The sequence below is a fragment of the Tenrec ecaudatus genome, chromosome 1 (assembly GCF_050624435.1).
Source record: "Tenrec ecaudatus isolate mTenEca1 chromosome 1, mTenEca1.hap1, whole genome shotgun sequence".
Taxonomy (NCBI): Eukaryota; Metazoa; Chordata; class Mammalia; order Afrosoricida; family Tenrecidae; genus Tenrec; species Tenrec ecaudatus.
The window spans coordinates 236,900,807-236,923,946 of record NC_134530.1 but is presented as its reverse complement, the minus strand read 5'-3'; the positions used below and the strand labels follow the sequence as shown (position 1 = coordinate 236,923,946).

The 23,140-nt window shown below is 41.1% G+C and overlaps 1 protein-coding gene across 1 annotated transcript in view; it reads left to right on the top strand.

The window, feature by feature from the left end:
* Positions 1–8,160: 8,160 nt before the first annotated feature.
* USH2A (usherin) overlaps positions 8,161–23,140 on the top strand; it is a 987,589-nt gene continuing 972,609 nt past the window's right edge. The window contains exons 1-2 of the mRNA XM_075540576.1: positions 8,161–8,645; positions 14,095–14,260. Coding sequence (XP_075396691.1) covers positions 8,161–8,645; positions 14,095–14,260 — 651 coding nt within the window. The remainder of the gene's footprint in view (positions 8,646–14,094; positions 14,261–23,140) is intronic.

The window sequence follows — 23,140 nt, the reverse complement described above, 5'->3', positions numbered from 1 at the left end:
GCACAAACCTAACTCAGTATGCTGCCAGGGCTCTGATCCATCATAAATATATATATATATACATATATATATATATATATTTCTATAGCATATTCCAAGGGTGAGGCTGGCGGGCTCTAATTTTTGAGCTATTAGCAGTCACGTGCTTTGTCACTGCCCTAGCAGGGCTCCTTGGAATACTAAATGTCTCTGTGAAAACTTGATCCAGTCCCAAACCATAGTTTCCTTTAGGAGCCCTGATGCTGTTGTGGTTATGCGTCAGGCTGTGACCCTCATGGTCCATAGTTTGAAACCACTAGCAGCTCTGGGAGAAAGACAGGGCTTTCTACTCCTGTCCCCAGGTCCAGTCTCAGAAACCCACAGTGGAGTTGCTATGAGTCAGCAGTTGACTTGATAGTAGTGAGTTTGGAGCTTTATCTATGATTTATTTAAATTCTATTTTAAAATGTTATTCAGAAAATTTAGTTCTTCACAAGGGTAAATTATTTATAGATTTCTTCAATCCCTACTTACAGTAACCTGTAGGACAGAGGACTGCCCCTCTCCATGGCCATTAAACTATCTTTCTTCTGAGGAAAGATGAAAATAAGAATAACAAATAGTATTTTTGTTACTACATGTCCTGATTTGGTTGTCAGAGATTCATAATTGGGCCTTATCACCTTCCTATCACGCAGCATATACTAGGTTCTTCAGTAGTAGCAAAGAACCTCGCCACTTCCATTCTTGAATACAGTCAAAGTGCATTTTTCTCAGGTGCTAAGTATCCAGCAGGTGTCAGAGGGGAGATGGCGATCTGGGTGTTCTTAATCTGCCACCTGGTTTCAGCAGAATGAGGAAAAGAGCGTAGACAATCGCCCACGGCATCGTGTAGCTTCACTCTGGTAATGATGCCTTCACGTCTCGCATTTCTTTAGCTCACCCCTAACTTGAGAAAGAGTCCGGAGAAACGTGCCTGGAAAAGAGAGAAAGAAGAGAAAGAAAGAAAGCCAGATAAAATTGGGAACAGCTTGAATAATATGTGCCTCTTCTTCCAGAGAGCTAGCTTAAATATTTGCCCTTAGACGGTTTTATCTAGAGCATTATGTTCATTTTGAACAATGGTTTTCTAACACTTCTGCTTCGTCATTGAATGAAAGCAGTGGTCCTGCATGTCCTTGTCCTGATGCTAGTTTTAAGAAAAATGCCATTTTTGGGGTATTTTATATTTGTTGTTTATGATGTTAATTATTTTTGTAAATGGCTTATAGTCACTGCCAGCGAGTAGACATCCCCCTACTGAAACCCCCTAGGAAGTTTTTGAGGCTGTGAGTCTTTATGGGAGCAGCCAGTTCCATCGTTCTCCTATGCAGTGCCTGGGGGATCAGAATTTGCAGTCAAATGCTTATTTCTCAGTACCAGCAGGGATTCTTAGTTCCTTCTATTTCTAGTTTATTAAACATTTTAGTTTGATATAGTGAATATTTCAAAACAACATATGCATGAGATAGTCATGTGGCCATTCTCTTTTCATCTATTTCTATAGTGAATTTCATTCATATGTTTCCCAATTAAAACCACTTTTGCATTTCTGGAATAAATCCATTCTTATCAGGATATTTAGTGCTCTTAAACTTTTCTGGATTCAGTTTGTGTATATTTTATTGAGATCATTTTTTCATTTACATTTATAATTTATCCAAATGAGCAGTAGCTCATTTTTCATTGAATGGGACATTTTATTATATGAACACAGCCCAGATGACTTAAGCATGCCACTGTTGATGGATATTTGGGTTGCTTAAGTCCTGTTTTTCCCTGAATCTCTTTATGTTACACATATTTTATAGAAAGTGCTTAAGAATGCAACTCGTTATAAATTATCTGCATTATTTTCTTGTATATGTAATCTTTTTCTTTGTAATCTATGCCCTTATTTTTACATTAAGTATCATTGCAATGTGGTTAATTACTTGATATGGGCCTTCTAACCATAGTCTTTTTAACTCCCACCCAAAGACTGGGTATTATACCACCGAGTCAATTCTAACTCATTGCAACCCTGTAGGACTGAGTAGAACTGCCCCTGTGGATTTCAAGACTGTAAATTTTTACAGGACCAGATAGCCTCATCTCTCTCTCTCTCTGAAAAGCTAGCGGATTCGAACTGCTGGCAGTGTTTAGTTTATTATAGTGAGTATCTCCAGAATAAAGATTAAGAACTCCTTTTTGACTTTAAGTATAAAGAAATTATGATTCAAGGTGACATGGCTGCTATATCACTTTAAAACCACCAGAACAACAATGGACAGCTCTTGGTGCGAAAAACCAAAATAGCTACAAATTCTGTCCACACCTGTATGTGTGGCACTTTGCAATGCTACTGCGATTTCTTCTTTGAGAAACAGAAATAATTTCACAGCCCTTGAATCTGGGTCCTTGAGAATGAGTCATGAGTGACTTTACCCAATGGGACATGAGCAAATCTGACGAAGTAGAGACTTGAAAAGGATATGCATGGGAAGGAAGGCCTCCTTTTTTAATAAACAGTTATATTGGCACTTCATCCACATATCACACAATTCAATAGTTCAATTATACTAAGAAGAGTTGTACAATCTTTACTTCCAGCAGTTTTGGAACCGTTTCGTCTTCCTTGTACTCATTCTTTTATGTGCAATTTTTTCAACCTTGACAGACAGAACAAATCATTCTCATATTAAACAACTTCTACATATATAATTCAGTGCCACTGATTGTATTTTCCTGTTGTACAACCATTATTGACAACTCTCCCCAAATTGTTCTACCAGTATTAAAATAAACTCAATTACCACTAAGCAAAATTTTCCTCCTTCACCCATGATGCTAACCATAGGGCAATAGGTCAAGTTTGATTTCCTTTTTTTTTTAGTAGCTTTCTTGATATAATAGTCACAAGTCGTACACCTCCATAATTAAATCACGTTTTAAAAGAATTTATATATACATCATCACAATTTGTTTTAATGCTCCCTCTGCCCTCCTACATTCACTGATTGTTCCCCAATTCCCCTCCCTCCCCCCTTTCAGATAAACCATTGCATCAGTTATTATCTCTATATATCCACTCCTTGTGCTTCATAAATTGGTAAACTTAACAGAAATAATAAAAACAAAAATAAAATGAAACAGAAAGAAGAAACAACAATAATAGAAAGATAATAATAAACAGTAACAAAGAAAAGAACACCAATAATATTTGAAAAACCAGAGAAGAAATTTCTGTCATGGAATAATAGAGAAATATTTGAGCCTAGAACAAACTCAGGTTGGGTTAAGAGAGAGGTCAATTGACCACATATCACAATATACCATCATTCGATCCACCAAAAACTGCTTGAGTCCCTCCCTTGTCTGAGACTAGAGGGCATCTGCCAGAGCCTTCGTCTGATTAAATATTCTGCAGATGGATTTTGGGTTCCCACTGTCCTCCATATGCTTCTATAAATTGGGTGTTCACAATGTAAGCACTGATCTTTTTCTCTTTGTTATCATCTTTGGATCACACAGGCTGGTGTGCTTCTGCCATGTGGACGTACTTGACAAGGCCTCCTATTTTTTCTTGCCAGAAATACTTCTGGTGCCATCAAAGTGAACTCAGGTAAATGAGTTAAGGCTTGTCTACAAAATTATGATAGTACAGACAAAACCAGGCAAGGGGGAAATGGTTGCTAATTGGAGGAATTTCCAACATCACAAGAAGATGAACAGCAGATAAAATACATTTTCTAATCAATGGAAGAGATGGTGATAGTCTGTTCACACTACTCCCTGCTCCCCACCCCACCATCCAAATGGTTGAATTAACAGTTGGTTTGAAGGACAAGGACACACATGAACTCTGCAGGGGTGCACATACCTAAACGTGGAGCTATGTTACAGAGAGCCAGAACAGTAGCAAGAGACCATCTGGAAAGCCAGTCAGGGGGAAAGGTCTGTAATTAGTGGGATACAAACCTGAGTCTCCATCTTACAATGCATTCAGATTAACTGGGGCCATTGGTATTTCATGGAGAAAGGAGAGGCTTGCACATTGATCCTCCTCCGGTAACACCACCCTGAATAATGACCCGGGACATTGCCAGGACAGGGGTGAGGAGCGGGGTCGGGAGAGAAATTTGTCTATTTTTTTCTTACAAACATAGCTCTCAGTGTTCTTAAAACATCTTCTTCATAAGCCCCCATGATTGTCCTGTGTCCTTCAAGTCATTCTATCAAGATTATTTCTTAGAAATTAAAAAAAATTGCAATAACCGATGGAGCTGACCTTCATGCCTTGAGTCTAACTGGCCCAGCAGATCCCCGTGTAAGCCACACTTTTGATTGGATCATTTTTGGAAATCTCTCTAATGAGACTGAGAGAGAACTTGTCGTACAGCCATCTATTGGTGGCAAAAACACGTCTAAACACATTTTGTTCAGAATAAAACCATACATGTATGACATGAAACCTTTGTCATAATACTTGCGGTTTTTAACTTCATTTAGGAGATAACAAAATGTTTGTTGTTTTGTACACAATTTCTAACTTATATGTACATCACAGATAATAATAGCACACGGTTCTAAAATTTATCCTTGTACATTTCAATTTTCTCCCTCAACCCCCTATCCCCAGATTTATTTTCCAGGCACTTCAGGACTAGTAGAAATGTTGGTGTCCAATTCATTTACTGGATGTGCCTTCAGGATTGATAGGACTGAATTGCAAAAGTTGAGGGACATGCCAATCCATTGACTGCCTTTGCAAATTAGAGGCAGAGTTTCTAAATGTGGAGCAGTCACTAATCTTAGATTGTCTATTTTGAGTCATGACTTCCCACTACAAAGCAGGAGCTGGAATGTGGTAGAAGAGTTCTTATCCCTGAATGTTGAGACATACACACATACACACAATTTTAAATGAAGGTTTGTGCTATATTCATGAGGTGTAAAGGCACGCAGTCTCTGTTAACTTCTTTGAAAATCGGCTGATGGCATCTTCTGTAGCTGGTTTGAATAACTTATTTGTCACATTCACTGTGATTCATGCATAATGCTCCCCCACATTCTTGGCTGTCATTTTGCATTAACTGGTTTACATCGATATTTATTTCCAAAAACATTTTATTGGTACAGAAACCACATCGTTCCGAAGTTTAAGCACACTGAGGAGTATTGTACAATTGTTTTCAGAATCTGTTTCAAACATTCTATTCATTTTGAACTCGGCATCAGCTCCCATTTCAAACTTTATTTTTAATGAAAACCAAACCAACTCAAAAGGCCACTTTTGCAAGAAAGTAATACTCGGCATGTAGAGCATAGGAGTTTTTGATAAAATGTTAATAGGATAATAATTTTGATAATAATGTTAAAATGTTAATGCTTCTTCTTGAAGCATCTAATAACAATAGATGAAGCTGATGTACATACGCACAGATGAAGAGGTAGGCGTTTCTGCATCTCTCAGGGAAGAGACATGAAAGAGAACCCGAGAGGAGATATGGTTAGTTTCTGACCAATTTACTAACTAGAACCGCCACAAACCTCTCTTCTATTGATGTGGTAACTTAGAGATGACAAAAGCATTATCAACCAGTGGGTTCCCAAACAAGTTTTTCCTCTTAAGGTAGAAATATAAGGCTAGAAACACAGCTTGTTTAGAATAAGCCTCATCTGGGATGAGATAGTATAGCTAGGAGAAGGAAAAGAGCATTAGTTGTCATAGAGGGCACATCAAATTGACTGCAAACACATGCCCATAACTATCACACACTCATCTAATTAGGTACCTGAAAATTCAGCACAGACCCTGAGTTTTGGAGCTAAATGAAAACCCCCGGTCTTTCAAACCCAATGTTTAGAGGTATTCTCAGATGCCCCATATAGTATAAATAAACATGCTTACTTAGGAGACAGCGTGCAGGGTTAGAAAGGTGGCCAGTGGTTAACCCAAAGGAGGCTGTTTGGACCCGCACCCACCCCGTGAGAGAAAGATGCAGTAGCTTGCTTTCTACAGCTTTGGAAATCGTATGAGGGAGCTCTACGTTGTCTTACAACAGTGTTTCTCAACCTGTGGATCACAACGCCTTTGGGGGTCGAACGTCCCTTTCACAAGCATCATCTAAGACCATCGGAAAACACATATTTCCGATGGTCTTAGGAACAGAAACATCGCTCCTCTATCCGTCTCCAGGTGGATCTGCCCACATTCAGCTAGACCCACATACGAGTACCTGGTGTGAAGATTGCTACCCACATGTTTCAAGATAACCTTTCCTTCTTTCGTAATTAGAGATAAGTATCTCACAATGTATAATTACACATTGTTTTTTTCATTAGTCACTCTGCTTTAATGATGTTCAACTTATAACCATGGAAATACATCCTGCCTATCAGATATTTACATGACAATTCATTACAGTAGCAAAATGACAGTGATGAAGTAGAAATGACAAAATCATTTTATGGGTGGGGGGGGGGTCACCACAGCATGAGGAACTGTTTGAAAGGGTCACGCATCAGGAAAGTGGAGAACCACTGACCAACAGGCTTCCTGGCCTTGATGGCAAGGGATTTTGTTGGGTACCTAGTGATTGTGAGTCTCCTCCATCAGTGGACTCGGTGAGCGACCCTGGAGTGAGGAGTCAGTAATCACTGCTCTGCGGGAACATCCATCAACAGTCCATGCAGGCAGGATGGCCAGAGAGTATTGTTATTGGTTGTCCTCGAGCGGAGTCCTGGCCAGGGCATCCCCAGGTGCGCACAGCAGATCTGCTCCCCGGGCGTTCCTAAGGCTGGTGCCTTACGCTGCTCACCAGGCTTCCTAGCCAGCCTCCTGGGGATAGGCTCTAGCAGAAAGCCTTTGGGCTAGTTGGTTAGCATGGCAGTGTCTGTGCCTCCCAGATTGCCTAGCAATACATTAGGGGAGTAGGGTACCAAGTGTAACAGACCAGAGGAAGAACTTTGAAAATCACTCATTCTATCACTGGCAGGGCATTTTGATGAGCGAATTAAGTGGCTTGAGAGGCGTGAGTGTGGATAGGGAGGGGAGGGCAACCCAGGGATTATAGAAGGTGTACTGCTACTTTAAAATTACGCATGCATGACCCCATTCAGGTCCCTCCTACTGCTTGAGGTCACAGCCCAGGAGCCTGAGACACTCACTTCCAAGAGGACCAACTGGCAGCGTTTGCTCTGACTTTCAGGTAACTGAGTTTGCTGTGTACAGTATCTTACTCGCTTGCCCAAGTCTACCTTCCGGCACTCCTGCTGCGGTGCCTATCTTTGAAAGAGACCAGGGTGCCAGCAGCATCACCCAGCAACGAGGGACAGCCGTCCTGGGGCTGATCCAAGGGCCACACTGAATGGATGGATTGACATGCAATACAAAAATGGTAACTCAGTTTATTTATTAAGACAATGACGCGCGCGGTCTGAGGAGTGGTATTTAACCTACCATTAACACAGACGTCTGGCAAAGATGAAGGCCCAGGATACACAGATGCTGCTGGCTTGCTAATCAGCGACGGTACCAGCTTAAAGTGGCTGCACAGGCTGGGTGATGGGGGAGGCCCAAAGCGCCCTGCCAGCTTTATTTCGGGCACCTGCACGTTAGCTCTGTGTTACCGCGCACTCGGCGAATGTCGAAAGAAGTCTTGCTAAGTAAAGTAGCTAGAGCTAATCGCTGGGGGGTGGGGGAGCCCAAACGGGAACCACCGCGTGCAGTGGGGCATCTTACCCGCCGGCTGCCTTGCGGACTTTGAAAGGGCTCGAGTTTCCCAGTACTCTCAAGGTATCTGCCACAAGAATGCCCACGTTGCTCTTTAAGCAACGCGCTTTGAAAAAAACATTTTTTGTTCTTTTTAAATTCAGAGATTCTGTATTGTTTCTTTGTCGGGGGGCTTACAGACCTTATTGCGAACGTGAGCTGACATTGTAAAGGTGTCACGTCTCTTCCATGACCCTCTGTGTTCTTGCTTCGCAGTCACCAGCTGCTACGTGTCCTCGCCGTCGCTGAGAGTGGAACCGTGCCTGCAGTGCCCAGAAGATGGAGCATCTCAAAGTGACTTCAGTCGCCCTGCTTTAAAGCGTGACTGGCGAGCGGATTATTTATTTAGCAATGCTTTATCAGGAGGAGAATGTTTTTTGGTAAACATGCATTGCCTGGCTTGTTCCCTGGGCTTCGGCTTCTTGTTTCAGGCCATGGAAGCGTTGCTCTTTGCTTATTTTGCTTCGGTCCCATTGGCTGCCTCTCAGGGTCTTTTCCCAAGGCTGGAGAATGTGGGTGCTTTTAAGAACATTTCACTCGTGCCAGCCCACGCCACATGTGGACTGCCCGCCCGGAGCACTTTCTGTCACAGCTCCGTGCAGGTCCAAAGCCTCCGGTTCTGTGCCCAGAGGGTTTGCATTCAGGATTGCCCATTTCGATCTTCTCCCCCCCCCTACACCGCCCTGCTCCCCGCAGGCCTCCGGAGCTGCGTCGCTGCAGACAAGTATGACCTGCCGCCCAGCTCCCCTAGCAATTCTACAAGCTTTATTTTTGGGAATCACAAGAACTGCTTCTACTCGCCTCCCACTTCAAGGCTGGCGGCATCATTTACTTTCACCGTGTGGTTGAAACCTGAGCAAGAAGGTGTAATGTAAGTAGTGTGGGTGTACGTTTTCCTAAATTAAAAAAAAACAACAACCAAAAACAGAACAAAAGAACTCACTGCCATTGAGTTGATGCTGACTCATGGAAACCCCACCGGGCAAGGTAGAACTACCCTTGTGGGTTCCCAAGGCTGTATAGAAAGCCTCCTCTTTCTACAACAGAGTGGCTGGTGGCTTTGAACTGCTGACTTTGTGAGTAGCTGCCCAATGCGTAATCAGCATGCCACCAGGCCTCTGTAAGGTTCCCTCTCACTGCCATTGAATCAAGGTTGACTCTCAGCGAGCTCCTATGGGTTCCGAGACGGTACCTATTTACAGGAATAGAAAGCTCAGTCTTTCTCCTGCATTGCTGGCGGGGATTCCAACCGGTGACCAACCGGATTACAGCCCAACCCTTAACCACAGAGCTGCGTGGCTCTGTTAAATTTCCCTAGGGCACTGAAAAACCAGTAGGCAGAGATTAGTGCCACTTGAATTCTAAACTAGACATAAAGGTTAACATTTTAGAATGCATGTGATTGAAGATCTGTCCTACATTAACTCCTTACAAATTGAGTCGAGTGTGACTTGTGATGCCCTCAGACAGAGTAGAACTGCCCCACAGGGCTTCTGAGACTGTAACTGTCACCAAAGCAGTTTGGCAGGTCTCTCCTCCTTTAGGCCTCATGGCTTTGAACCACAAATCTTTCAGGGAGTAGCAGAGCACTTTAATCACTGTGCCACCCGGCCTCCTAAAAAATAAACACACTCTGTCAGGGAATCTATGCTGATTTATGGTGACCCTACAGGACAGGGCAGAATTGCCCCTGTTGGTTTCTAAGACTGTACCTCTTTCCAGGAGTAGGAAACCCCATCTTTTCCCCAGGAATGGTTGGTGGTTTAGACTGCCGACCTTGCAATTAGCCGCTTAACTGGTAACCACAATGCCATCAGGGCTCCTGCAGGTGAGATGAATCATCACAAAAGATTGCGTTGGAATAGTTGCTTTGCGGGCAGTCATGCTTACACCTGACTTAATGTTTCTCAATATTCGCACCTTGGCTCTCAGAGACTGGGCCAGGCTCAGTATAAGCATGGGGACTAGTAATACCGAAATTTCAAAGTCTTTGTCTTGATGTATATAGACAATCTATGTCCACGAGAGTATAAATTCTTCATTAGGTAGATAACTCTCAGGGGGCTACACCTGTGTTTTATTCATTCTTATTTTCCCAAGAGATGTTTGACACATGGAGCAGCTCAATATTATGACCTGAATAAAGAGGTAAATGAATAGCACTCAGTCTCTGGAAAAAAATAGCTTTTGTCTCTTTCCCTCATGCTATTTTTACCTTCCAAGTAGTTATGAAATATGTAGGGAGAGAGACAAAAATTTGCATGCTGTTGATCCAGTAGAAATTCCTTCAGTGAGTTTAGAATGGGGTCCTTACCATCATTTTTTAAAAATGCAAGTTACATAGGGTTCTTCTTTGAGGCTGTGAAATCAAAGACTTCAATTTGGAAACAATTTTAAAAAATTTACTCTAGACTTTGCTCTTATCCTTTTTGAGTATTCCTTCTTTTATCGTGAAGTTTTAGACCAGACCACATGGCTAAGTGACATGCTTCCAAGAACTGTTGTAGCTAACAGACCAACCAAGCTCACTGCCATTGAGTTAATCCTTACTTATAGTGATCCTGTGTCGGGTTCCTGAGACTGCAAATCTTCGCAGGACCAGACAGCATCATCTTTCTCCCAAGACCAACAAGTCTCTCTTCATTAGCTAGAGGTGGCTTTAGTTACTAGAAGTGCCCCTGTGTAAGGCTTACTTAACTGATTACCATTTTTTGTTTATTTATTGTGTATTCTGTAGTCTTTTCTCAAGCAGTCATCTAATAAATGTTTCCCTTAAATGTGTAGGCAATATAAGAAATTATAATAAGATGATTGTCAGGCATTGATTCCTCTTTTTTGTTTTCCCCTTCCTGAAAGGTAGGGCCTTGGTCCTTCCCTGTGATGGTTTCTTCTGTGTGAACGTCTTGACCGTCCATAATCTTGAGACATGAACCAGAAAACCTTATACTCTTATAAGCAAATATGACTTAAATGTCTTTGGTGTTTAGTTTTGGTTTGACAAGGGAAAGTTGGCACTTTAAAAAAATTTGGAGTAAAAATAATCACAACTCATCCTCCCTATTTCTAAGTCTCTCCTACAAGAAACCTCTATGAGAAACTCCAATAAATTTAACCTACTCAGTGTATGTCACTAGTATCCAAAACTTCTGAAAAGCTTTGCTTGATCAGTGATGGATTACCTGGTAAGCAAGATTAGCATGTGCATATTGGTGCTTACTCGCCTATGATATAGGAATGATTCTCCCCACATAAATTTCCACCCCTTTCCCCTTTCTCGTCATAGCAATGCCATGAGACCTATTTGAAAGGGTTTAGTACCGATTACGAAGCCAACACAAGTGAGCCCAGGCTTTTCTTGCCTACTGGGTGTGTCTTCCCTGTCAGGGAATTTTTAACTTGAACAAAGACTTTGATTCTATAGGAAAGTGCTGTGGGCTTAGATGAGAGACAAATGCCAGTCATCTGTATATGCAAAATCTTATATGTGAAAAACTGTAAATTTACTACCAATCAGTAACTAAGCACAAGCAAGTCTCTGCTTTCTTTGCTTGTTAGGTAATCTAACACTGCTCTTGACAAATGTATGCGTAGGATCAATCCCCCACCCCAACCCCACAGGAACACCTCTACCAAGTTAATCTACCAGCATCATTTCATATAATGAAGGTAGAGGGTATTTTGAGATTTCCTGTGTCAAGGTCATTTCCTTCCTCAAAACTAAAATACCTATGGGAATTGGGGGGATCTCAGGGTGTTTGCACTAGATAAGTAAAACAAATAAAACATGGATTATCCATTTATTGTTTATTCAGGAGCAAAATAAATCCAGTTCCTAAATATTTTGCTACCTGCCTTCCCCTCATATTCATTATCTACCAACGCGTGCATGTTTACAAGCAAACAAAATAGCAAGGAAGATAATCAATAACATATTAAGAATTGCATTTTCAGTAAGCTTGGGGAAATAAGTCTGCAGTTGGTAAATACATTCTTGAATAGTGGTCAAATTCTCACTTGTAGATTTAAACTCAAGAAAAAATGAATAGAGACAAACTCTTCTTAGATTGCTTAAGACCTGAAGGCAGAAGATAGAAAGAAAACTTCCATTCTAGTGGCTTGGAAATATCCAAACACAGAAGGGTTAAAAAAAATTAATGAACAATGGAATTCATGGAAAGTCTTTATTTCCATTTTATATAAAATCTTTATATCAATTAAACCTATTCACCCTAGTTAAAACAGATGCCTGCACCCGTAACCTTATCAGAAAATGTATGTACAAAATACAGTAAAACAAAAACTGTGGAATGTTTTCCCATCTTGTCCTGACCTCTCAAGATAAGGAAGCACTAGATGCAATGAGAACTAGTTGTCAGAATGTTGTCTTTACAAATGGTTTAAAGATGTTTTTAGCAATAAGTTTGGCGGAACCATTCTAGTAGGGAAGGCATGTAGATGGGTGTTGTTACAGGGGGTAGCCTGTGCAGAGTAAGCACAAAGGAAGCCAGCTTTCCCAACCTTGAGTTTGACAAGGGCTCCCCAATCAAGCACCATCTATGCAGAGAAGCAGATGCCGGAGCTGAGGAAAGAGGCGAACTTGTGAAGAGAGAGTCTCAGGTTACTTGAGTGAAGAGCCAAACTCACTGCCATTAAGTTGATTCCAGTTAATAAAATGGAGTCTCGGTGATGCAGGCCGTTGTGAGTTAGACTGCTAACTGTGAGATCAGCATTTCAAAGACACTAGCCACTCATGAGGAGAAAGATGAAGTTTTCTACATCCATAAAGAGTTACAGTCTCAGAAACACACAGGGACAGGTCTACTCCATCCTGTCGCGTCACTCTTAGGTTGCTTGAGTGCCTTAAAAACAGTCCCCTCTTTGGGATGCATCCCCTTATTGGTTCTTGTTTGTGAGCCATGGTCTGGTGCTCATGCTTGGTAGCTAGTGATTTGGGGAGGTGTTGATAAAAGAACGTAGGGAAATCTTCACTCCTGCTAAAAAGATAACCTGCCAAGTTGAAATGTGATAGAGAGAAATATGGTTTGGATTCATATCTGTTTCTACTTAGAGGGCACATAGTGATCAGAAATGTACATGAATACAATTAATATAAAGCAAAATAATGATTGACAATAAATTGTATTCACATCTTAGGGTTGTTCTGGCAAAGCACCACATAAATGGGTGGTGGATAACAAACAGAACTTTGTGTTTTCTCAGCTCTGTAGACTAGGAGTCAGAATGTCAACTGTGTTGGTTCTTTCTGAGGGCTCTGCTTCTCGTGGATCACTCCATTCTCTGTCTCTGTCTTCATGAGGCCCTCTTCCCTTTGTGGGTACGGGCCTCTTCCTCTTTTGTAAGGCACCGCTGACACCGCATGAAGATCTGCCCTCCATTACAAACCCACCCTAATAACGCTTTTCAAAGACCTGCTTTCCTACGAGGTCACACTGCTAGGTTCGGAATCTGACGTATCTTTGCAGGGTACACAAGTCAACCTATGACATAAATGGAGACATGCTTTTAAAATATTCATTGCCTGTTTGTAGGGATTTGAAAGGTGTTCCATTGTGACAAGGTCAAGAAGGAGCTTTCCAAAATTGTGCTAAGTTGACCTGAAATGAGACCTAGACTTTCCCAGGACACACTTCTATGGAATCAACAGATTCTTTCCCAGTGTTTGTAGAAGACTGGATGACCTTTCTTTCCCGATCATTCATGTTATCTCAGTTGCACTTCATGGCCATCAATAGGTCTCTAGTTACCTTACAGCACACCCTCTTTGGCTTCTGGCCAACTGATGACGGCCAGTGCAGGTTGTAGCTGTCTACGCTCTACTTGAGCGCAGGAATCAAATCGAGTAACTCAAACTTCGGGGCTAGAGGTTTTGAGCATCCCATGGACTCCCAATTCTTATGAAAAAGCAAGAGAAAGAAGGGTGTGCACTGCTGACTCGGTGCCCAAGCGGGATGTCGCGTGCTTGCCATTTCCTAGAAAGGAAACTGCAAAGGAACTAATGAGCCAATAAGCTCAATGTTAGTTTTGTGGAATGGCTCAACCACTTGAGCTTCTATCATGAATCTCTACTGAAGGGTGCGGAGGCTCTGGGGAATGTATTCTATTTTTAAAAAGGAAAATAAAAGGGTTTCTTCATTGGCACCACGCTTGTCTTGAGTTACATCAGCGTCCAGACATGCATTCCCGGTGCTTCATTTTGAGTGGGCTGTCGGGTGGGCTGAGCACCGCCGGAAGTAGAGATGCCGGAGCATGCCCTTTGGTCGGGTGCTGACCTTTGCTTTCTTTCCCGCTTGCTTCCCAAGGTGTGTGATAGAAAAGGCAGCAGACGGGCAGCTTGCGTTCAAACTTACAATATCTGAGAAAGAGACCATGTTTTATTATCGCACAGTAAATGGTTTGCAGCCTCCAATAAAAGTAATGACACTGGGGAGAATTCTTGTGAAGAAATGGTTTCATCTTAGTGTGCAGGTGAGTAAAATAAAAAATATTTAACATTTGGTTAAACACAAGGATCTCTCTCCCTTTCTCTCCTTTAAATGGCATTGGTCCACAATACTGGAAGCAGCACCTCCGACTTCAGGGGCATGTAAATGGCAGCTAAAGAAGAAGAATATTTAAATGGTCTAATGGTGGTGCTCTTGATACCCTTGCATCACATACCCCCCTTTCAAAATCATTGTGAAAAGTACCACCGAAGCTGACATAGAAAGATATTTAGAATAATAATGTGCTCAGGAAATGTTTGTTTTATTTGATAGCTATATTTTATTTTGTTCATGGCATCACTGTCATTTAAAATTTTTAAAAAGTTTTTTAATAGTTGTCTTTTGTCACGTGGGATCCAATGATGTGAATCACAGTTGACTGTTGCCTTACAATACTGACTTCAGAACTAGTGAACTTTGCACTTGCGATACTCAAAAGGTGTTATAGTGGGACTTGACCTGTGAACCACACTTTGTGTTAGCCAGAGCTGCTGCTAGCGGCCAAGGGAGCTGTGAGATCTCTGGCACTTCCAGTCCCTGGAACAGAAGCAGGGTTTCTCTGTTGATTTCTTCCCTGGAGTGGCCCAGTGTAGCCCAAGGCAGCCCTTTCTTTTTATGAGAGGTGCAGGCAGTGATCGCTTGTAAAACCTTCAAATCGTGTTCCTTGCAAACCCCATGACCATAAGAAGAAAATCGAACCCATATTTACTTCATATACATTATTTATTTCAGAAATTTCCCCCTGAACCCATTAGTAGACAGGGATTTGCACAGAGATGTGCGATCTCTTCTTTGTTCTCACTGCCATTGAGTCAATGCCCACTCAGAGAGAGCCTCTCTTTGAGTTTCAGGGACCGTTTAAGGAAGTGGAGCGCCCCGTTTTTCTCCCGTGCGATTTGTTGGCTTTTCTTCGCTTTCAGCAGAGATTCCAGATTTGAATCCACTCTGAAACTGTTTGTTTTCTTTGCCTGGTCATAACTGTGCCCTTCTGCCATGCTTTGGCACAGCAGTGTCTCAAGGAGGAAACGAGGAAAGGTAAGTGTAAAAAGGACTACAAACGCAGAAAAGCATTTCGCAAGTACAGTTGTCAGAGAGCGGTGTTTCCTGGCCGCCAGGTTTGGCGTGTGCGGAAAGGGGTAGGGCCGTCTGGCTATGGCTCCGAGGATGTTAATCCGCCAGTGCTTACCTTCCATTCCTTAGAAGCTAGCAGTTCTGAATCTCAACGTTGTCTACTCCATCCATTAGCAAGCAGAGAAGAACTGAGTTCAACTGTTAGCAATGTAGAAATAGGAACAGCTAAGGGGAGGGAGTCTGCAGAAGATGTCAAATTGATATATTTCTGCACGGTTTTGTATCAACAATTATTTTAAAAAACCCTTTTTACCTGCCTTTTTGTTTTGCTGTTTCTATGACACTCTGCCATGTTTTGGCAGGCAGTAGTGTATTAAAAGCGCTATGAAGAAAGTTTAAAATCTAAATGCAGAGAGGTAACCATTCCTGAATTACTCTCCAGGGAGGGGAATGCTCTTAGCCTATTGAAATCAGCATTTTCATTTCCATACATGTCAAATATGAGTCAGTTCTCAGTTTAGGCAAAATTCCTTTCTAAATCTTTAAATCTTCCTCTTCTTTCAAGAAAAGGTTAAGGTACTTATGATTTAATGAGACTGCTTTATATCAAAACTGTTTGAATATCAAGAGAACACTGGTCCTTTCCAATTCATGCCCTTTATTTATGCTATTATTTTACTATTCTACACTTTATATTAAAAGTATAGAAATAATCACATTTTTTTTGAAAATCATTCAATTGAGCCACTTATTCAAGTAGCACTTGCTGAATGTTTTAAGGGTATTTTAATGCCTTGGTGGTGCTGTAGTGTTGGACTGCTAACCCCAAATTTGGTGGTTCAAAACCACTAGTTTCTTCATGGGAGAAAGAGGAGACTGTCTGCTCCCATCAAGATCGACAGGCTCGGAAACCCTCTCTAAAGTGGTATGGCAGAATTGACTCCAAGTCAATTCCAACGTATAGCGATCCTATCAGGGTTTCCAAAGCACACATCTTTACCTCATCTTTCTCCCCAGGAGCTGGTAGTGGGTTTGAACTGTCGATCATGTGGCTAATAGTCCACTGCTTACACTACAGGGATCTACATAAATTGAACTTTCAATTGGCACCTGTCTGAATCCATTTAAAAGTTCACGAAATCAATAACAATTGATATTACAGATGTTTTATAAAGAAGATGTGAATTCCTTAGGAATTGTAAGCAAGTAAAATTTGTAACCTGGAAGAGCAAGAGGCAAAGAGTTGGGGAATCTGCGTGAAGCAATGCTGTTCTCTTGTGAGGAATTCACTGGGTCCACTTTTCCCATTTCTATGAGAGGAAGACAATGCGTCTCCATACAAGAGTAAGGGGACAGCGGCAACTGCATACAATCAATTACTGATTTCGTTAGAAATGTGACTGACTCATTGGTGCATTACTCCGTAGTGCCTACCATGCTTCATTCTGAGCATAGAGATGCATTTTTATCATGTGACCTTTGGGTTTTAGTAGGCAGCATGCTGAGTACTGACAACAGGAAGACTAACGGGTTCTGGGGGGCAGTGTTTACATGCTCAGCTGCTAAGCCAAAGGGTGGTGGTTTGAACCAACCCAGCCACTTCTCAGGCAGAAAGACCTGGTGACCTGCTCTCCTAAAGACTTCAACCTGAACCTCTGTGGGGGGTCTCTTTAGTCCATCATGCAGGTTCACTCTCAGAGAACCCAGCTCTGGGCTACTAACTGAAAGACAAGGCAGCTTGCTTCCAGAAAGAATTGCCTCCATGGAAATACCGTGCAGCTGTTCCACTTGGCCCTGTAAGGGAACCAGGAGTCACAGTGACTCAAGGTTCCCCAGCAGCAACATCAATCATGCTATGTAGGGGATGGAATATGTTAGGTAGGGGGTGGAATATGTTAGGTAGGGATGAAGTATGTTAGGTAGGGGATGAAATATGTTAGGTAGGGGGTGGAGTATGTTAGGTAGGGATGGAGTATGTCAGGTAGGGATGGAATATGTCAGGTAGGGATGGAGTATGTTAGGTAGTGGGTGGAATATGTTAGGTAGGGGTGGACTATGTTTGTTAAGGGTTGGAATATGTTAGGGGATGGAATATGTTAGGTAGGGGATAGAATATACTAGGGAGGGATGGAATATACTAGGGAGGGGGTGGAGTATGTCAGGTAGGGATGGAATATGTCAGGTAGGGATGGAATATGTCAGGTAGGGGTGGAATATGTCAGGTAGGGATGGAATATGTCAGGTAGGGGTGGAATATGTCAGGTAGGGGATGGAATATGTCAGGTAGGGATGGAATATGTCAGTTAGGGGGTGGAATATGTTAGGTAGGGGATGGAATATGTTAGGTAGTGATGGAATATGTTGGGTAGGGGTGGAATATGTTAGGTAGGGATGGAATAAGTTAGGGGGTAGAATATGTTAGGTAGGGGATGGAATATGTCAGGTAGGGGTGGAATATGTCAGGTAGGGGTGGAATATGTTAGGTAGGGATGGAATATGTTAGATAGGTGATGGAGTATGTTAGGTAGGGATGGAATATGCTAGGTAGTGGGTGGAATATGTTAGAGGATGGAATATGTTAGGTAGGGGATGGAATATACTAGGGAGGGGGTGGAGTATGTTAGGTAGGGGGTGGAGTATGTTAGGTAGGGGATGGAATATGTTAGTTAGGGATGGAATATGTCAGGTAGGGATGGAATATGTTAGGTAGGGGGTGAAGTATGTTAGGTAGGGGTGGAGTATGTTAGATAGGGATGGAATGTGTTAGGTAGGGGTTGGAGTATGTTAGGTAGGGATGGAATATGTTAAGTAGGGGGTGGAATATGCTAGGTAGAGCATGGAATATGCTAGGTAAGGAATGAAATACATAATCACTCATTCTGTCATGTTTCAAACTGTATGTCTGTATCTAAGATGCTTATCCCCACCTACAGTCATTAATCACACACACATCTGACTAAAAAAAATAAAAAATTGACTCCTTAAGGCCTAATGACATACTCTTAAAAAATCAAACTGACCTTATATTTTGAAGTAGATATGTCACTTAGTACCAGTTTCCAATCTGTGACATAAGGATTTGATTATTTGATATAAAGAAAAAGATAACATTTTAAATGAATAAATCTTTGGATAAAGAGGCAAAAAAATAAAAAGCAGAAACTCTGAACACTGGTTTTCTAGTTTCCTAAGCCAAGGATATCCAATATTTTGATGGTAACACATCTAACAGTTTTTACCCCATAACTAACATTTAAAAGCTTCAACCTGTCAGAAGTTGTTTCATTTTTAAGTTAATATTCATTTAGGGGTTTGGATTTGACACAGTTGCCAATTTAAATTTCACCTTGGGGTTAAATCTATTGGATATTTCAAATTATATCAAGCTGAAATCTATGATCATATTTCGGGAGTTCTAAAACTAGAAGAGATCAATTCAGACTTTTATCAAATCGGGAACACTGATAACCTTAGCTGGTTTTTAAAACTTAGTTCTCATGTAGAGTCAGTACATGCTACAGAAATTGTGAGAGAATTTGTTTTCTGAGTTTGCTTATCAAAAATATGTTTTTGTTAAAATCCTACATCAATTTGTTACAGAGTGTTAGGTAAAATAATTTGGAGCTATATTAGCACTGAGTTGTGTGCAGTTCAAAGCAAACATGGTCTCAGAATTCCCTAGTCCCACACTGTTCTCCCCGAAGCAGTTCCCCATATGGTATGGGACGAAAGTCACCAATGAAGCAGCAGTGTCATCTCCTTCCTAGAAATTATTCTGAATTGTAGTAAAAATTATTATAATTTGAAGTTGATGAAATATTGCAACTATCAAACCAAGACATGATGTAGCAGTGGGGTTTTATCACACTTTCATGAGATTTGGAGGCTCCTTGCTACATCCATAGTCCAAGAGTCCCACGTGATTCTGGCTCCAGGTAGTGACAGAGAGCAGCCTCTCACATCTCATACAGTGAAGGAAATATATGTACGTAGTACACACATTTTCTGAAACGGATCAATGAAGAATAGGAGTTTCATAACCATAGTTTGTTCATGAAATATGTTCTTTTGATTTATGTATTCAATCTGAAGGAGGAAAACTATTGATAGCTTTGGAGGAGAAGAAAATGCAATTTCACAAACATTTGTTAGAACGGATAAACCCCGTTTCTGAATTAATCTCTGGAATGTATGCCTAGGCACACACGTTCTAAAGGTGTTCCCATGCTCTTATTGGTTAAAGGAATAAGAAAGCTTTTAGGCCGCCTGACTCAACTTTCCTGACTCAACTTTCCTGACTCAACTTTCCTGACTCAACTTTCCTGACTCAACTTTCCTGACTCAACTTTCCTGACTCAACTTTCCTGACTCAAGCTAAGTAAGCCCTCTGTTCTGGGCTTCCCATGGGAAGACCACCTCCAAACCCCACTCCACGGGAATCTCAGTCCATATGGTTCCTTCAGGCATCCTCATTGCTTTACTATGCTGTCCTGTTTGCAAGTGTAGTTGTTCATCTGCTTGTGTTACACATTGATGATCTGTGCAAAGTCTTCTGTTTGTATGAAGTCAACAGAATTTCACCCCAGTTAGTGGGGTTGGAAAGGTCAGTAGAATTTAGTTGAAGTGTTTCATAATAATCAGTTTAAAAGGCTAATAATAGTGGCCATGGATTTGTCTCGATTCTGTATACAGAATTTAATGTTGTACATGCTTACAGTTCAAATGTTTATATGGCACTGGCTTCTATTGCTCCTAAAACACAGATGAAATAAGTGAAGCTTAAGGAGGTTAAATGACCTATCTAAGTTTTGGTAATCTGTAGTTTATCTGATCTTAAACCACAATAATTAAGAGCCACGAACCTAGCTCTTCTAAGGGGTAATTAGTTCTCAGGATGTCTCCCCCTCTCACACACACACAAAGGAAGAAGAGTCAATAAGGTCTGAAGTGACGCTTACTAGCTGTTGTTAGTGCCACCGGCCCAGTTATAGCTCATACCTACCTTACTGACAAAAGAGCAAACGCTACCTGGTCCCACACCCTCTTCACAATTTTCCTTATGTTGGACAGAGGGATATATAATTATAATATTTCTATAGTTACATGATCTGAACAAATAATTAAAAGTAATGTATTTTGCAGATGTACCTTATGTTGACACAAGTAGTTTAAATGGACAATAAAATATCATTTTAAATGAAGTTATGCACAGTATCCTTCTGGATTATGGTCGTTGGGGAAAGATTATAACAGTCTAAAGAGAAATATTCATTTTAAGTTATTCTGATCACCTGAATATATAAAATCAAATCTTGTTATGATAAAGACATGAACTAAAAGAGAATTATTCCTACTTGATTATATAGATAAATAAAACCATTAAAGTAAATTATTCTTTTGGAATTAAAAATAACATTTTAATGTATATTCAGTGAAATTTTAAAAAGAAAATTAGACTCTCTAGTTGACAATTTTCATAAAAAGTGTTCTGTGACTTTGAGTACAGATTTCACAATTTGTTACCTTTTCATTATTTTCATTATTTTGTCTTCCTGTTTCCATTAACCTAGTCTCTCTCCCCTTCCTTACCACACATCTTTGCTTAAGGGTAACCAGTGGTCACTTGGTCTTGTGGAGTTGACTGTTTACCGAATCACAGTATTCACGAGCAGTATTTATAAGACAATATGTGATTTCATTGAAAGGGGACCGCTGAAGAGACATCAGTTCCAAGTTCAAAGGGCATTTTAAGGTGGGGGCCTTGGACTTTCCCCTAGTCTCGTTTATCCTGTGTAGCTTTTCAAGCTTGTGTTTTGTTCTACATTTTTCTCCTATGCAATCCTGGGCCTTCTTTGTGCATACCTGGCCGGAAAGGTTGGTGTGAGTGGTAGCTGGTCACCGCCTACGTCTTCTAATCTCAGGCTGCTCCAAGAGGCTGTGGTTCGTGTCGGCTGTTAGTCCTGTGCACTTGTTTCTTCTTTGTGTTTTTGCTTTCCTTTGTTTTGTTTTGCTTACAAAGAGTAGAGACAAATAGTTGTTCTCCGTGCATTTTAAAGCGTGATTTTGAGGGCAATGTTTTTTTTTTTATTAATTTTTTGAGGGCAATGTTTAGTCAGAGGAGAGAGCTTTAATTTTTGACCTTCTGCTTAGCAATTTTAGCATTTCCCTGAGAAATTGTACAACTCCTTCAAATTTTAGCATCCCCTTTGCAAATTGGGGACAAGTTTAAGCCCGACATTTAAGTAAAGCCAAAATCGTGAATTTGTAAAGAAAATAATGTCTGATAAAGCACTTTGCAAACTATTGGGAGCAAAAGGCAATCAAGTAATTATTCTTATAAAATTCAAGGCTCATAGTGACCTTATAGGACAGAATAGAACTGTCCCTGTGTGTTTTCAAAACTGTAAATTTTATGGGAGTAGAAAGCCTCAGCCATCTCCCAAGCAGCAGCTTGGTGGTTTTGAACTTCTGACCTTACAGTTAACATCCCAACATGTAACCCACTACATAGGGACCTCTGCTTTGGAATTGACTTGATGGCAATGAGTATTTAAAAAAAATAAAATCCCCATTATATCTGTGATAAGTGTATGATATAAAGAACAATGCAATCAAGTCACTTAGGTCAAAGAAGACTTCCTTGAAGAAATTATATTGGATATGTGTTCTAAAGAGAAAGTTGGAGTCAATCGACAAAGAAGGCCAGGAAGAATGTTCCATGCCTGCACAGCAAACAGCATAGCTGATGTTTTTAAGTCAAAAACATATATTGTACAGAACGTGATCAGTGTGGTGGAGAGCAGCAAGGTAGGAGGAACGTGGTATGCAGTGAGAACGGAATGGTGAGAGGAGGGCACCATGGATTTCTAATGGCAAAGTGCATGGATGGTGATTTCACTCACCTGACAGGAGCTCTGGAAGAAAACCTGATTTTTGATGTTTCGCACAGCTGAGCTGACCCTCAACTCAGGGTAATAATTCTCAGGGACAGAAATCACTGGAGTTACTGAGACATTGTTCTCTCTCTTCCTCCTTCTCAATCTCATTCCCTTTCCAGGCCCGCCCTTGTTCTCTTTCCTTCCCGCCCTGGGTTGAGAACAACTAAAGATCATGAACAAAGAAAAACCATCTAATTTTTTTTTTAAAAACCCTCTCCCAGGGGGACAAATAACAGAATAGTGGGTGAGGGGCGATGGAGCATGATGTAAGATATGGAAAAAACTAATCTATAATTTATCAATGGTTTATGAGGGGGACAGGGGAGGGAGGGAGAAGAAATGGGGAACTGATATCAGGGGCTCAAATGGGAAGAGAATGCTTTGAAAATGATGATGGCAGCATATGTGCAAATGTACCACACTGGATGAATGTATGGATTGTGATAAGAGATGTAAGAGTCCCCAATAAAAATATTAAAAAAACTTATAAAAACAAACCAAACTCGCTGCCATTGATGTGATGCTGACTCATAGTGACCCTCTAGGAGAGTGTAGAACCGTCTTTGTGAACTTTTGAGCCTGTAACTCTTTTTTTTAATTAATAAATCTTTTTATTGGGGCTCATACAACTCTTATCACAACTCATACATACATCAATTGAGCAAAGCACCCTTATACATTCGTTGCACACGTCATTCTCAAAATTCACCTTCCACTTGGGTTCCTGGAATCAGCTCGGTTTCCCATTTTTCCCCCTCCCCCCCTGCTCCCCCCTTCCCCCTGGTTCCTTAATAGTTTATAAATAATTATTATATCTCATCATACACTGTCCGGCGTCTCCCCTCACCCACCCT